This window comes from Crinia signifera, chromosome 2 (genome assembly GCF_055691185.1).
Source record: "Crinia signifera chromosome 2, ASM5569118v1, whole genome shotgun sequence".
Lineage (NCBI taxonomy): Eukaryota > Metazoa > Chordata > Amphibia > Anura > Myobatrachidae > Crinia > Crinia signifera.
The window spans coordinates 257,189,010-257,205,289 of NC_139218.1; the positions used below are offsets into that span (position 1 = coordinate 257,189,010).

The window sequence follows — 16,280 nt, forward strand, 5'->3', positions numbered from 1 at the left end:
GCTGGCAGGTGCTGCTCCCGGCAGAGAGGAGGGGGCCCGGCCAGAGGAGACTGCAAACGGGCCTCCTTCTCTCTTAAAGTGCTCCTGGAGATCCAGAAGCCATATTGGAGTCACTGCAACAGTAGGGATCAGGAAAGTCATTGCTGGACCACATAGAATTATATGTTGACATTCCAAAATTTTGCCAATCCATCACTATCTACTTGATAAATGTTGACAAAATCAAAATTAGCATTATAACTATGTAGACACATTCATGTCTACATTATAACTGTAAACCCATCATACAGTACCTCATTCGTAGTCTAGGCCAGTCAGTTAAAATAAGCTTATATAACACATCACGCCATTGGAGCTCCTTGTCTTGATGGCTGTTTGTGCTCTCTGAATGTGATAGATAGATAGATAGATAGATAGATAGATAGATAGATAGATAGACAGACACAGACGACAGACAGACAGACAGATAGATAGATCAGGACTTGACAAACTCCAGGGGCCAGGTCGCTACAGCAACCAGATTCCTGGCGACCAGATTTTTTTGTGAGGAAGCAGAATCTGGTTGTGGCTGGGTGCGCTTGCAGGAACAGTGCCGCCTCCTTCATTCAGCAGCTATCTTTGGATATTTGCTGGGAAATATACATATATATATATATATATATATATATATATATATATATAAATTCTATTTAAAACAGTCCGTTTTTCACACAAAAAAAACTATTCAGAAAGAGTAAAACCCAGCATTTGTGTTTTGCCTGTAGCAAGGGGCAAAGTATTTGTTTCTTTGGTTGCACACCATTAATTGCAGCATTAACAATATAAATTAAATAGTACATTATGCATTGCATAAATTTAAAAATGAAAGGCTGTTCAATGCACCACTAGATAGTACATCAGTTACATTAGCTGAGTTTTATTACACTAAATGCATAGCTATGAAAATGCATTATTGGTAAACAACACTATTTCCCTCATTCCCTTAGGCGCTGAAATCAACTTTTCAAGTAAAGAGTATGTTAAAAAATGAACACAGAATACAAAACGTATGTTTTGTAAGTGCTTCATTCTCCTAATTCTACTTACAGATTCTGCAAATAAATATAATGGAAATAGCTACTAGGCTTTTAGGCTTTGTCCAAGGCTGTAAATTGGTGCAAATACATCAGACTATATGTCTTTAACTATGGAGTGTGATAATTTATCCATTCATATGGGTTCATCATAACAGCTAGTCACAATTGTCTCGCTGCTATGCCTTGCATTGAATCAGATATAAGTGCTTACATAGATACTGTACATAGATTATCCCTGAGGAAAGAACACTTAAACAGTTCTGAAAGTTTTGATTACTCTATATTCTGGAATACTGTTTACATTGTGCCTTGAGTGCTGCCTGTTTCTGCCACAGCAGGGATGTTTTAGCATTGGTATGTCAGTCTCTATAGTGTTTTAGATAATATAGTCATAGAAATACAGTATAGGCTTATTCATTATTGGGGCCCATGTGCCCCCCCCCCCCCCCCCACACACACACACACACACACACACACTTACACTACAACCACTGCAAACCAGCAACGTTACTTTGCCAGCTGAATGAGTATAGGTGACTGGCGCATGGCTACTGGTCTCACAGTGTGATGATGCTGGAGGGTTCATTCACGACCTCAGCCCTTCTTCCCATAGTAAGAAGTGGGGTTACCAGAATCCATTTCCGTCGGCAAACTCAAACATCTTTCAGTTTTTTGCGCTTTAGAAAGTACATGGTACATAAAGGGCACATTAGTAAAAACTGTAATGTGTAATGTTCCCTTCAGTGATGATAAATAGGCTGCTAAGAGATATACACTAGATGGGTGAAATTTAATAGGATGAAAGATTCAGAAAGTGACAAATTTGGTAAGAAATCTCCATTTTTTTTAAAAGCGACAATCCTTTACACTGCAAAAAGCAAAATGGTTTTGCAGTGTAAATGATTTTCGTTTTAAAAAAACTGGATATTTCTCACCAAATCTCTCACTTACTGAATCTCTCATCCTTTTAAATTTCATCTTAAATGTTTATAGTACAGTACATTTAATAAGTTATTCAGCAGCTTACATTGGTGATATTTGCCACAATTATCAGCCTGTGTGCAAGTACTGCGCTTTTGACGAAGGAAATACCACAATAATATTATAACAATTTATTATTAATAACACATTAAATAATAACATGAAAAACATTGTGCACATTTAAAATACACTTAAACAGTGGCGTAAAATTAGCCCCGTAGACCCCGCGTTGGCGGGGAGGTGCTGTATAGGTGTGGGCGCTGGGGTCTGCGGGGCTATGTAATGCCGCTGCCACTGCCATCTTCCGGGAGCTCACCTGTGGTCGGAGCCCGGGATCCGCAGAAGAGTTGTCTGCGGTCCCAGCTCACCTGTCCCCTCCTGGCTTCTGCTTCTAATCTAAACGGACCATCACAAAATGTCTGTCCCCATACAGCAGAAAACTGTCTGCTGTATGGGGGCAGATATTTTGTGATAGTCCGTTTTCATTAGACGCTGGACTCGGAGCCAGGAGCGGATAGGGGAGCCGGGACCACAGACAAATCTGCGGGTCCCGGCTTAGGGGGGACAGTTTTTGACTCTCACGTATCCGGGATAGCTGCCACTGATGCGTGCTGCAGTTAAAGTGGTCCCCTTGAAGATGATATACAGTCCTTAGATCGACTTTAGATAGCCCCAAATTTTGGCGATGTCCACTATAGGTCCTGGTCCAGGTCCTGGTCCTGGTCCTGGTTCAGGTATCCGTTTGGAGAAAATGTTGTATTCCACAGTTGGAAGGAAGGAATGGGGGTGCTGTAGACTGACGTGTTTTGCTGGGCAACTCTCAGCTTTTTCAAATTGTCCATTAGAGTCCAATAGGAACAGGATTCATTCAAAGAAGGATCAGTGGGGTGCCTTTTCCCAAAATTTCTCTCACCCATTCAAAGCGGAACTACACTTTATACTAAGGCTCGCACCAAGTAACATGCTATTTTTAAGTGTATTTTAAATGTGCACAATGTTTTTTTATGTTATTATTTTAATGTATTATTATTAGGTAATAAACTGTTAGAATTTGAACAGCGCTTTTGAGGAAGGAAATACCACAATAAAATTATTTTTCTTTTTTGTCTATACTTTAGGGACTGACTATCCCTTATTCAAAGTGCTGCTTAATTTGAATCAATGGGCACTTTTTTCCTAGCAGGGCGCCCAGTTTTCTTACGTAAGCTACCATAGCAAAATCGCATTGCATCTCATGGGCCATTATGGTGCCATGCGATACGATGCGATTTTTTAATGTAATTTATTCACTGCTCTGTTGGCCCTAGGGGATTGCATTGCATTGCACCTCCCGAAAAATTGCATGAGATTTTATAGGGTGTGATGCCATGCCATTAGCTACACACTTGTATGACATACAATGAGGTTTCACTGACCCCCCACTAACCTTGCCACCCCGAAGCGTGGCGAGTGGTGGTGGAATGCGTCCTCCCGACCTTTTCATACCTCCGCTATCCACATCAGCGTGGAGCTGATTTTATATAGTGTGGCAAGCGCAGCGAGCCACCGAGCCCGAAGCGTGGCGATCGGATGCGTAATACATGTAATCCGCATCCCCTCGCGGGGCTCGCTGCGCTCATCATGCTTCGGGCTCGGTGGCTCGCTGCGCTATATAAAATCGACTCCACGCCGACGTGGATAGTGGGGGTATGAAAAGGTCGAGAGGACGCGTTCCGCTGCGCTCGCCACACTTCGGGGTGGCGTGGATAGTGGGATGGTCAGGGAAACCTCATTGTATATCATACAAGTGTATAGCTAATGGCATGGCATCGCACCCTATAAAATCTCATGCAATTTTCCGGGAGATGCAATGCAATGCAATCCCCTAGGGCTAACAGAGCAGTGAATAAATTACATTAAAAAATTACATTGCATCGCATCGCATGGCACTATAATGTGCTACGGAGAATAGCCTTGTACGCTTACAGAGTCTGGGCGCCCAGCTAGAAAACAAGTACCAAATCAAGCCCTAAGTAGCGCCTGGTATACCCTAGTGGTATTACACATTTGTTCCTTTTTTTTCTGTGTGCAAGTACTCACAGATACAAATACACATATTTTTTTTTCTGTAATTTATACATAATTAGTTCTAACTGCACCATGGTAATGAATATTACTGTAACTATATCAGTAGAAATTAAGAAGAATGTTAAAAGTCTCCTGCTTTAGACTGGGAGATTAATTTAATTATCCTTGTACACTACTAGTTACCATTTATCTTGACACATAAAAATTAAGGTAGAGGTGCTTATAATACCTACATTTGAAAATATTCTCAGTTTTCTGACTCCCTTTCCCTTTGTTGTCATATTTTCTGTTACTAAGGTAACCACTATTCCTCTTTTGCCAGATAAATTTAGATTCACTGTCTTTAGTAAATATCTTATCACTGGGGATTAGTATGATGACACACATAATTGTACCTCCATTTTGAACAATAACAATAACATAGCACTTGTGCTTCTTAAAATGTAACATCTATTTCAAATTGACTTTTTTTGATATGCTGTCTGTATGAAAAATACACACACAACGCGGTCAAGATCTTAGTTTTAGTTAAGGTTAGTCTGTGGGAGGGGATGGTCAGGAATTAGGTTTATATTATGGACCTAGAAGATCTAGAAAGTGTTTATAATTGGTATGATTTCCTTTTCAAAATATCCCAAAATCTACCCCACTTTACTCCAGTTTTGCACTTACAACTCTTTACTATTAAAATGAAGCATTCGCTGCCAGCCCTCCCTCTCACCCTATTCAACACCTCAGGGGCTCACTGCCCCTGGCGGCGATTTTTAACCCCTGTGGCGAAAGCCGCAAGGAGCCGAGGGACAGTGGCAGGCAGAGAATTGGAAGCCTCACTTTAAAAGTCGGATCGGTTTTGTCGGAAATGGCTGTGGATTGTCGAATTATCAGCTGTTTTTCAACAATCCACGTCTGTTTTTGCAGATTTGTGGACTTTCTGACACTGGATAGTTGGTACATTGAATACCGACTGTAAAGTTCCTTTCGGAAGGAATGAAAATGACCCGGATTCTGACAGTCAGAATCTGGGATTGAATACCCTCTATGTCTTTTTTATTAATGATTTTAAAATTATATTTACTGATTTATGTATATTTCTTAATGTAACAGCTATGGTCTGTGTTGCTATAATTGATGTTTAAGGTTAGAATGTAATACCTACCACTCACTTTAGAGTAAGTTATTCATGTCATTGACTACTTGACAATACAGTATGTTAATAAAATGAATTGTATGTTTGTATTGTTTTAGGTGTCCAAGGATCTGCATGACAAAGAAAATGAAATTGAAGATCATTTAAAGAATTGCTCTTTATTTGAACTCCAGTTAAATCAGTTGACATTGTGGGTTTCGTCTGTGAAAGATCAGTTATTGTTCTACAATCAAGTGGGAAGACCTGGAGCATTTGACATCAAGGTAAATTTTCTTATCTCTTTCTTTTTTGGTTTGCAAGAATGAGAGAACACAAGATGGTTCAGATTCTAAAAATGTTTAATTTAAAAATGAATGTCTTATAGACCAATTCACATTTGCATTGTAAAATACCATAACACATGCAGTCATTTTTACCTGGTAGAAATATATACAAAACATTTGTGATCACACCATTATACCTGTAGTGTGTTTCAATGCTCAGTATTTGTAGTCATGGTATTTTCTCTTTGTGTTGTATGCTTTGTTTGCATTCATATGATATTCAGAATCATACGGGATCATTAAGAAATATCAGCATGTAATCAAGAGATAATTATGTTTGTGTGCCATTTTGCTTAATGATCTCGAGTAGTCTAAGAGGAGGTTTAGTGCAGTTCTCTAACAACAACCTGGATGGGTGCTTTTGTTCCTGAATACTTATTTATTTCCAATGTGCTTAACTGAATATGTATAAGTCAAATTTAACACAGCATCACAAATAAATGATGTACAGTAAAAGCAACATAGTGGCTACATAATAATATTTTCAACTGAGGAGACAAAAAACTGTTTCCAATTGATGTATTTGTTATTTTACTAAAGATACACTTCTGCTAAAAACCTTATAATCATCAATATTCTTGAGTTTAATTATATTATTTTATTAATATGCCTCCATTGTAATTGTTGGATAGAAGATTGGGGATGACTGACGATTTTATTTTTTTCATCATGGAAAGGCTATAAAACAGAGTGATGTAGTCACAGGAAGGATACCCTGTATACTAAAGGTTACTCCAGACCTCATAGTCTTTATTCTCTTGATTTCTTTTACAAATGGTATTCATAAGAACTTTTTATATTTCTACTTTCTAGATAAAACCAAGGCATTCTGCTCATTAAACAAGCTGGGGAGGGGTGCTAGCGTTAAATTAGACTGTTTAAATAATTTTTCGGATTTGCGCTAGTTTGGTGGATCTAATATTTACTATAAATGTTGAATTTCCAGGTTGTACTCACTCCAGCTTCATTGCACAGTCCAAAAACTTAGTGGTGCTGCAGGATAATTGGCTTCTGACTCAATTAACTTTGGTGGTTGTTTGTCTGCGATCATTTATAATATGAATTGTAAGCAGTGGCATAGCTACATATGTGGCAGACCCCGCGGCGGCTTGGGGGAGTGGCACCAGCGGGGTCTGTGGTCGGCGGCGCTGGCTGAACTGACAGGCAGCAGTAAGCGCTAAGCTGGTCCCGCCCTGTACATATCTAACTGGGACCCAGTGCAGTGCATATTGAATGAGTGGGTCCCCTCCCCGTGCATATGTAAGGAGCGGATCCCTCTAATTACACATGCACGGGGTGGGGACCCGCTCATTTAAGTGCTCACTGCTGCCTGGGTCATCTGTCAGCTCAGCCAGCGGCGCCTGTAGTCCATCGCCTTGCCCATTCTTGGGGGGGGGGGCGAATATTTTTGGGCTGGGTGGTGAAAAATAGCTACTCCACTGTGGCATTTTGATAGGGACTGATGGGAATGATAAGATTTTCTTGGTGAAGCACTTTGCAACAGTAAGCATTATATAAATATAGTTTTAAAAATAAATGTATTTATTTGATATGTTTACAATTATGAAAGGTTGTGTTGTGTGATTTTTTTTTTTATTTTTTTTTACTGGAAGTATGCATTATTTATAGTCTTCACATCACAAGCTGAAGTCATTTCTAGAGATACAATATGATCATATTTTACAATTTTCCATTATTAGAGTCACATTTCAGCTTTATTGTAGAGCTCTGACCTGTTCAGATAGACAACTCTTTGAATACTCCTAGGATTGGCACATGTTCATTTGAGATAAGAAGTCAGTCTGTTCCAGTAGCAGAATCCTCATGACCTGTTGTGTTATCTTTTGTGAGTGATTTGTAATGCCTGTAACTGCCTTCTAATTTCCACTGCACCAGGCTAAAACTAGACACGCCATATATAATGTAAAAATAGCAAGAGTTGTTAAATACATAAAGACTATTCTTATCTGTTATTACAATTGTAAAAATGTACATATAACCAAAATATATACTGCAGTCATGTCACAAGTGGAAGAATAAACTGACCTTTGTTATTCCTGCTCTATTCATAGAGTATAGGTGTAAAATGCAAGTTTATAAATAGAGCGCGAATGAGGGAGCTGAGGTGGAATATGCAATGTGTTGTTAAGAAAACTTTGTTTGTGGAAATGTTCACTCAGCTCTAGTGATGACGTACTTGCTAAACAGGAGGGAACTTCATATGATGAAGCAGACAGGATGAGGCTATTATATAGGGAATTGTGGTGCTATATGGAGTCTCCATTAGAGGTCATCTGGGGGTGGCGTCTACTGATGTGCAGCCTGGCCTGCCCCCACATTGACATAAAGCATCAATTCACCGGGCTTGTCTACCAGAGGAGCTTTTAAATATCAGCTTGTGTAGTGTTCTAATCACTATGAAATAGGATCTATATTGTTAGCTCTCTTACAAGAAAAGCTCTTACCTCCCTAAGGTCTGTGTGGGCCCCGGACAACAAAAGGTCTGTGCCCACCAGGCACAGAGGGGCGACGGACACCCTAGCACCGGCCCTGCATGCCTGTTTGTGGCACCTTTTAATATCATTGACAATAATACTTTTAATCCACAAAACAATAGGATGAAAACCAATAGAAGATCAGGCACGCACGCAGGGGGAGTTTCTGAGTATCTAGAAACCTCCCCTGGCCGCCGATGTATAGTCCAGTGGTTTCTGATGTCTCCCCCACTCCTGTCTTTTACAGTCTGTGTTGAGCGGCAATGACTCCCTCCCTAACAGGCAAGGGGAGCACCTCCTCTCAGGCTGATCCCACCATGTGGTTACAGCCTGAGGGGGGAGAGAAGAGCATCACATGAGGCCCTGTGCGACTCAAGCTGTCAGCGAGGTGAGCGGGCCAGCAGGGACGGCAGCGGTAAATACTGCTCTACAAGGGAGCAGGGAGCTGGAGCATATTTGGATCCGTACACTGGGGGAGGGCAATTGTCTGCAAATGACAGTGTGTGTGTGTGTGTGGGGGGGGACGATGACACTGATATGTCTGCCTATGGGGGGGAGGGGTCGTGCTGGAGGGGGAATTGTCTGACATGTATGCCTATCATGGGGTGGCTGTGCTCAGTGGCACACGCAGTGGGGAGGGGTGAGAGTCTGAGAAGGGTGGGTGCAGATTCAGATTCTGTATGGTGTGTTTGCAAATGTAGCTATATGAATCTCACTACTTTTTGTATGTCCCTTTTACTAATATATATATATATATATATATATATATATATATATTAGGCATGTGCACCTGCCACTTTTTGCGTTTTGGGTTTTGATTACCTTCAGGTTTTGGGTTCTACTGGGTTTTGCCAAAACACCCCCTCAACGTTTTGGTTTTTGGGTTCTGATTTTTTTTGACAGGGTCCAAAGATCAACAGTCAAAAGGTCAACATGAAAAAGGTCAATGTGAAATTTTTTTTGAGCCATGTGCCGACAGGCGCATGCCCTACCATCCAGTATGGCGTGGAGGGACAATATAATAGTGTCTCGGGCGCAGCGAGGCACTGTGCCCAAAGCATGGTGAGCATATCGAGCCATGCGAGTGGACATGGTACACTTAGATGGTATCCGTACCAACCTATGTCGACATAGATACCAAAAAAGCATTTAAACTCATATCGACATTTTTCATGTCGACCTTTTGTCTGTTGACCTTTTGATCCTATTGACCTTTTGACTGTCATCCTTTTGACCATGTCGAGCTTTTGACCCTGTCAACCATTTGACTGTCGACCTATAGTGGTCGACCTTAGACCTAAACATTGTACATCTAAAATACCATTTTATCACAGGTAACTGAATTTTTATGTTGGGCTACATGATACTGCCCTTTCCTGGCTGTCCTCCTACCTCTCTGACCCTTCAGACTCTGTTACTTTTCATGACACCACTCCACCCCCCCCACACACACACACACACACAGAGGCACTATCACATTGGCATCCCTTGAATCCATACCCCTTTTAATGCAAACCGGACACTGGCATGCATTAAAAGGGGTATGGATTCAAGGGATGCCAATGTGATAGTGCCTCTTTACAAGGCATTTGTGAGACCACACTATTGTGTTCAGTTCTGGGCACCGCACCTTAAAAAGGACATAAATGATTTGGAACAGGTACAGAGAAGGGCGACTAACTAGTAAAAGGTCTTGAATCACTAGAATACAAAGATAGGTTAACGAGGCTGAATATGTTTTCACTGGAGAAACAGAGGTTGAGAGGTGATATGATTAGTATGTCCAAATACAGGATTGGGAATCATATGGAACTGGGAGATGATTTGTTCACTAACAGGCCTATACTTAGGACACGAGGGCATGTACTGAGGCTTGAAGAAAATAAATTCCGTACTGAATTAAGAAGAGGAATCTTCAACATTAGAGCAGTAAAATTCTGAAACTCATTGCCGGTGGGGGTGATTACAGCAACTACTGTTAATGAATTTAAATCAAAACTGGATGCATTTTTGGCCACTAAGGGAATCCTATAGACATGACTTATTCAAGTCAGTAGTTACAAGTTAGATAGGTTGAACTCGATGGACTAACGTCTTTTTTCAGCCTTTAGTATTACAGTATGTTACTATGTTACTATGTAGATTACACTTCTACTAGCATTAGGTGTCACCCAAGGTTTTGTTTTTAAACCTCTCCTTTTCTCACTCTAAACATCCTCTTTAGGTGAGCTCATCAGCTCTTTTGACCTCAAATATCAATTCTACAAATATTATAAGATTTACCTTTTCTCCTCTCTCATCATTTGCAGGGCAACATTTACCTGCTCATAAGCAGCAAATATACGCAGCCTAGACAGCAGGTCTGAATTACCCCCTAAGAGTGGGTTGCTGAGAGTCAAAATTAGGAATAGCTGTGCTCAGTTAGCAGTCATAGTGATTGCAGCAAGTCACTGTCCTTGTAAATTCCTTAGTCGTACTCTGGCTGCAGTAAAGAATCCAAAAGAAAGTCAAACGGGACTTCATATGATATGGGAAGGAAGGCAACTGTGTAACATTCATCTATCTGTTTATAATGGACATAGAGGGAATATTGGTCTGGGGAAGGGATAGGAGTATGTCCAAAAAAAAATTATTAAGTGTCAGACTCCCATATCTGCTCTGTACACATCCACAGAACCTCTGATTAATTTTCTGAAACATTCTATTATCAAGGCGAAGACCATGAGGGCAATCTTATGAAATCCCATTAAATATTTGGATTGTGTCTGACTTGGGACCATCAATCATTATTTTAGCCCTGGGCTTTGAATACAAGCCTGGACCCCTGTGAGAAACCCTTCCTAATTCCTAAAAGACTTTAGTGTGTGAAACATAAATATATCCTGTTGAATGCTTTTCCAGCATCTAAGGACCAAGTATTGACAGGGGATTTTTCCTTTATTTATGACTTGTATAAGTTAATTTGCTATTCCAGTGTTGTCTCCAACCTGTCACCTCAGAATAAACGTTATCCTGCTGATAATGAATTTTAAGAAAACTTTATTAAGATGCTTTACGATAAAATTACGATAAATTTAAAAAAATGATTTAATTATTTAATAGGTTTATAAGTTAGTGACGTGACAGTTATGGGAGTTCATGGCATCTTTATATCATCACAATTCTAGCTTATAACATGCAATTATGGAAAGGATTCCCTTAAAGTATGGCATTAAATACAAGCCAATTAATGGAGATTCATAAATCTCGGCTAATGAGGTAAACCATTTTTTTTATAATAAATAGGGCTGTATATAATGGGCCTCATTCAATGATTAGTGTTTGGAGCCCAGCAAGCAGGTTAACGACACCACACTGAACATACTCCCCCCCCGCACACACACACCCACCTCTGTGCACGGCTGCGAACGCGTATGCAACCGTGCAAATGGGGAAATTATTCACCATTGAATGATTTCCCCTCTGATGAGTAAGCCAGGACTAACTCAGTACTGAGAAGGCCCTGGGGAGAAGGAGGCTGCTGATGACCTCAGCAGCCCTCCTTCTCAACAGCTGTGGAATGTATGTTTTCTGAGGGATGCCCAGAAGACTCTTTCTCCCCCCCCCCCCATGCCTGCAGGGTGTCAAACACCTTGCAAGCAGCGAGCAAAGACTAGTCGGGCGGTTCTTGCATGTGCACTGAGTACCGTTCACATGCGCGGCCCTTCAATAATCACTCAGTGAGTGGGACTGAATCAGAACCCTTACTCCATTGACATATGTAAATAGTCTTCCACAGTGGCAGAACTTGTGGGTGGTGAGCGGGAGAGGCAGAGTGTGACTGGGAGAAACAGTGGGTGGCAGGTGGAGGGCGACAAAGGCAGCAGTGGGCCCCAGTGCACTGCACCTGCTGCACCAATGCTAGTTCCGCCTCTGGTCTACCTGTTTATGCAGGCCATTTGTTTCAGTGGGGTTACTATACAGCACGTTATGTACAAACACTTTTGAATGTTTGGGCCATTGAAACATATGGGGCTTTAACATGGATAGAAAATACAACAAAATCTCAGTTAAATTATTGTTAACACCTGCAGGTTTGCTGCATTCAACTAAGCTTTACTAAATATATAAAATGAAATGTTATTTTTCACAATATTATATTTGTAAGAAGAATTAAAAAAAATGTGTATTATACTTCAAGTATAGTTGTTACTAATAATCATAGGTGTGCGCACATTGAGTGTTAGGGGTGCACAGGCACCCCCAATTGCTGTGCCCACCCTTATGAACAACTCCCTGCCACTAGCAATACCAGCAATACATTTTAAAAAAGTATTTTGCTTTTTAGACCTGTATTCCATTAAAATTAGTGGCCATCAATCAATTGTGTGTTTTGCATTGTTAATTGTACTAGACCGTTGTCATATCACTACATACCTGCATAATCCATATATAATTTTTTACTTTATATGCATGTACTGTTATACAGAGTAATAAGAATATTAAAACTGAAATAGGCCGGAGATTATGTTCTGGCTGAGAGACATTTTATATTTTAGCGAGTACCAATAAATGATGGTAAACATGCATGATTGGCAGTGTTAGACACACCCAATGGGCAATGCTAGAAACGCCCAATAGGTGGTGCTAGACACACCCCTTTGAAGGTGCACCCCCTAATAAAATGGGCTGCGCACGCCTATGCTAATAATACAGTACTGTTTTAAATCTGAGTATACAGCATACAGTTCATTCCAATTTGACTGATGATCTCATCAGCAGAACACTGGTCCTCTGAAAATAGTTATGACGATGTGACTGCTATTATCACTGGGAATATATGAATCTGCACACTCCATCCAAATAGCAATTATTTATTTGAGATGTAGTATAATATTTGCTGAGGCAAGTGCTTCCACATTTTCAGAAGCTAAAATGAATGACATGACAACAAACTCTATTACCACATTTAAAACAGCAATTAAAGTGACTTAAATGGCAAGCATGTAAGAATATTGCAGTAGATTGGATTTCACTAATGAAAATGCATTTGGCTGTGTCAAGTGCATATGTCTTTTTGGTCTCACTAAATCTTCACATTTTATTTTTGCGTGGATTGCATTATTGACTTACAAAGTTGAATATGGAAACAAGAACCTTTTAGTTTAGAATACAAACTGGTATTTATAAAATTTATATGGGGAATACTGTAACATTATTATTATAAATGTTTGTTATTACTATTATAATTAGTAGTAGTAGTAGTAGTAGTAGTATGAAGAAGAAAAACATTCCTTAGTCTCCTTCAAATTTAACGTTATGTTTCTAGTATTACAGTGGTATTCATTATGTTAAATTTCAATACTTCAAATTCCGATTTTCAGAACATATTATTCTATAAATCCATCACCGGGGAAAGGGGGTGCCTGTCCCTTCTGAGACCCCACCCTCTAGTCCACACATTCTCAAAGTCGGTCCTCAGGACCCAACACAGTGATGTTTTGCAGGTCTCCTCACAGAAAATTACAAGTGAAATAATTATCTCCACCTGTGGCTCTTTTAAAATGTGTCAGTGAGTAATGAATACACCTCCCGGGTGACCTGGAAAATGTGTGGGGTCCTGAGTACCACCTTTGAGAACCACTTCTCTAGTCCCTTCTCCTATAGGGGCAGATTTATTAAGCTCGGTGAAGTGATAAAGTTTCTGGTTTTTATCACCGGCCAATCAGCTCCTAACTTTGAAGTTACAGGCTTGGTTTGAAAAATGACAAGTAGGAGCTGACTGGCCAGTGCTAAAAAAACAGACACTTTATCACTTCACCGAGCTTAATAAATCTTCCCCATAATCTGTTACTGTATTCCTCTCCTGTCACAAATCATTGTAGTACAACCTGGACTTCCCCAGAGACCATGCAGGACAGATCCTCATTCTGGACAGTTAAGGGCCAGTGTGGAATATATGTGAAAATGTTATAATGTTATCTAGGGTGGTGGTATATTTATACAGTGGGGAGGGATGAATTTGTTTGTTTGTTTGTTTGTTTGTGGGGGGCTCCCTGCATTATATGGTGGTCACTGTTATGATCTCTGTATTATATGGCAGTCACTGTGACTGTCTGTATTAATGGCTGTTGCTGTGGTGCATTCTTTATTACATGGCTGTCAATGTGATGGTGGAAACTATGATCTTTGTATTATATTGTGGCACAGGGATGCAGTGTAAATCCCGGCGGTCGGGATCCCGGCGTTCAAAATCCCCGCGCCGGAATCCCGAACGCCGAAATCACTTTCTCTCTCCGTGGGTGTCCACGACACCCCCGGAGGGAGAATAAATTAGTGTGCCGAGCATAGCGAGGCACCGGGCCCGCTGCGTGGCGAGCGTAGCGTAGCGATCTACGCCCCCCCCCCCCCTTGTCGGGATTTCGGCGGTCGGGATTTTGAACGCCGGGATCCCGACCGCCGGAATTTCATACTGAATCCGAACACCAATGCTCTATTATACTGCATTTTTGCAAGAAAAGACGCCCAACTCTAGCAGAGTCTCTTATGTGACCTTGCATGCCAAGAGGGGCTATTTGGTGTGACTGTAGCAAAGATGTATGAGGACACATCTCGATATGGCAGCCACTGCTATGCTATTTATATTATATTATTTATATTATATGACAGTATATACAATGTTCTTTGCATTTTATGCAGACTCTGCAATTTCAAGTGCTCAATGCAGAGCTCTCTGCATTATCTAATGGTGGTCACGCAACATTCTCTGCATTATATGGTGGGCACAGGGATGCTCTCAATAATGTATGTCAGTCACTGTGATGTTCACTGGCATATATGGTAGTCACTGCAAAACAATCTACTATATGTTACATGATGGGCACTGCAACACTTAGGAGCGTGGGTGGCAGGGGTGGCTGATCATCAGTCCGCCATGCTGCACAGTTGTGCTGGGAGGGGAACAATCACTGGTGTATCCATAATGGGTGCAGAGTGCGCAGTGCACAAGGACCTCTGGGTTCATTGTTATCCACATACTGCACACCTTGCACCCATTGATTATGCTAACCTCTCCATTGGTCTAATGTCAGCAACAAAGTGGCAGAAATCACTTAGAAAATGTCCGTCTTGACCATGTTCTTATTATTCGCGCATGCACAATAGAGGTGTCTTTGGGAATACAGCATTGGTGCCATGTTCCCAGAGACTCTGGCACAATGTCTATTGCACCATTGGAGAGGAGGGGGACCAATCATAGACTGCACACAGGCTTCCTCCTTTTATTAAACCTCCCTCCAGGGGCAAACGCAGGATTTGTGAAGGGGGGGTTACTACCCTCCTCACACGTTTAGGCCAGGTGCATGCGGTCCGGAAAGCTGCTTACAGGGCATTCAAGGGAGTGATCTCATCGGTCAGAGACAGCCACCTCACACCCAGAGGGATTTTTGGGAGGGGGAGGCAGACATTCAGCTGGCTGGTGGCCAGTATTTATGGGCTCATTAGGCAGCGAATGACTGTTGCTTAGCGAGCGAACCTGAATTAGGCCCTCTGTATGAGCCTCACTATGTTAAAAATAGCAAATGTTACAAAACATCTGCATCCATAACATACTGTATATTTTTGTAAAAAGTCCATGTAAATCACTAACATTTATGGGAAATTTAAAAGATGGAAGTTTTATTTCAGATGGGATGAGGCTATGGCCAACCAATCAGAGACTATCTATTATCTACTAGAAGGTACTACATCAATAAGAAGTAGATTCTGATTGGTTGCCATTAGCAACATCCCATGTGAAATATAACTCCCATCTTGGTAAATTTCCCTCTTAAGCCCTGTACTCACGGGGCAATTCTAGCCTATATCGCCGGAGAAATAGTTGCTAAGCGACACTATACCCGTGTGTATGAGGCGACTGTCAAATAGCCCTAGGGTGGTCGCTGGTTGGAGCAGCATGCTCCTGCAATCAGCTGTTTACCTCAGCAGAGAGTCTCTTTATTATCAGCGACCATCTCTGGTCACTAATGAAAACGGGACACTGAGCAATAGATTGCTGAGCAATAAACATTCCAGTGTTGGAAGTTCTAATAAAAAACATGGGATTATTGAACTTGATTGGGAATTAATGGCAACAAAGCAACATTTTAGTTATTCTGTTGCACAGAACTTCGTTTATGACAATCGACACTATAAAACATGTTTATTTACTAAA

General features: G+C 41.0%; 1 protein-coding gene across 13 annotated transcripts in view; it reads left to right on the plus strand.

Moving 5' to 3' along the window:
* Positions 1–16,280, plus strand: part of DMD (dystrophin) — a 1,973,025-nt gene that overhangs the window by 1,230,068 nt on the left and 726,677 nt on the right. For all 13 annotated transcript variants that reach the window (XR_014470468.1, XM_083174338.1, XM_083174337.1 and 10 more), the window contains one exon: positions 5,370–5,534. Coding sequence is in view for 12 of the 13 variants with exons in the window: in XM_083174338.1 (XP_083030464.1) it covers positions 5,370–5,534 (165 nt within the window). In the remaining variant the exon portion in view is untranslated. The remainder of the gene's footprint in view (positions 1–5,369; positions 5,535–16,280) is intronic.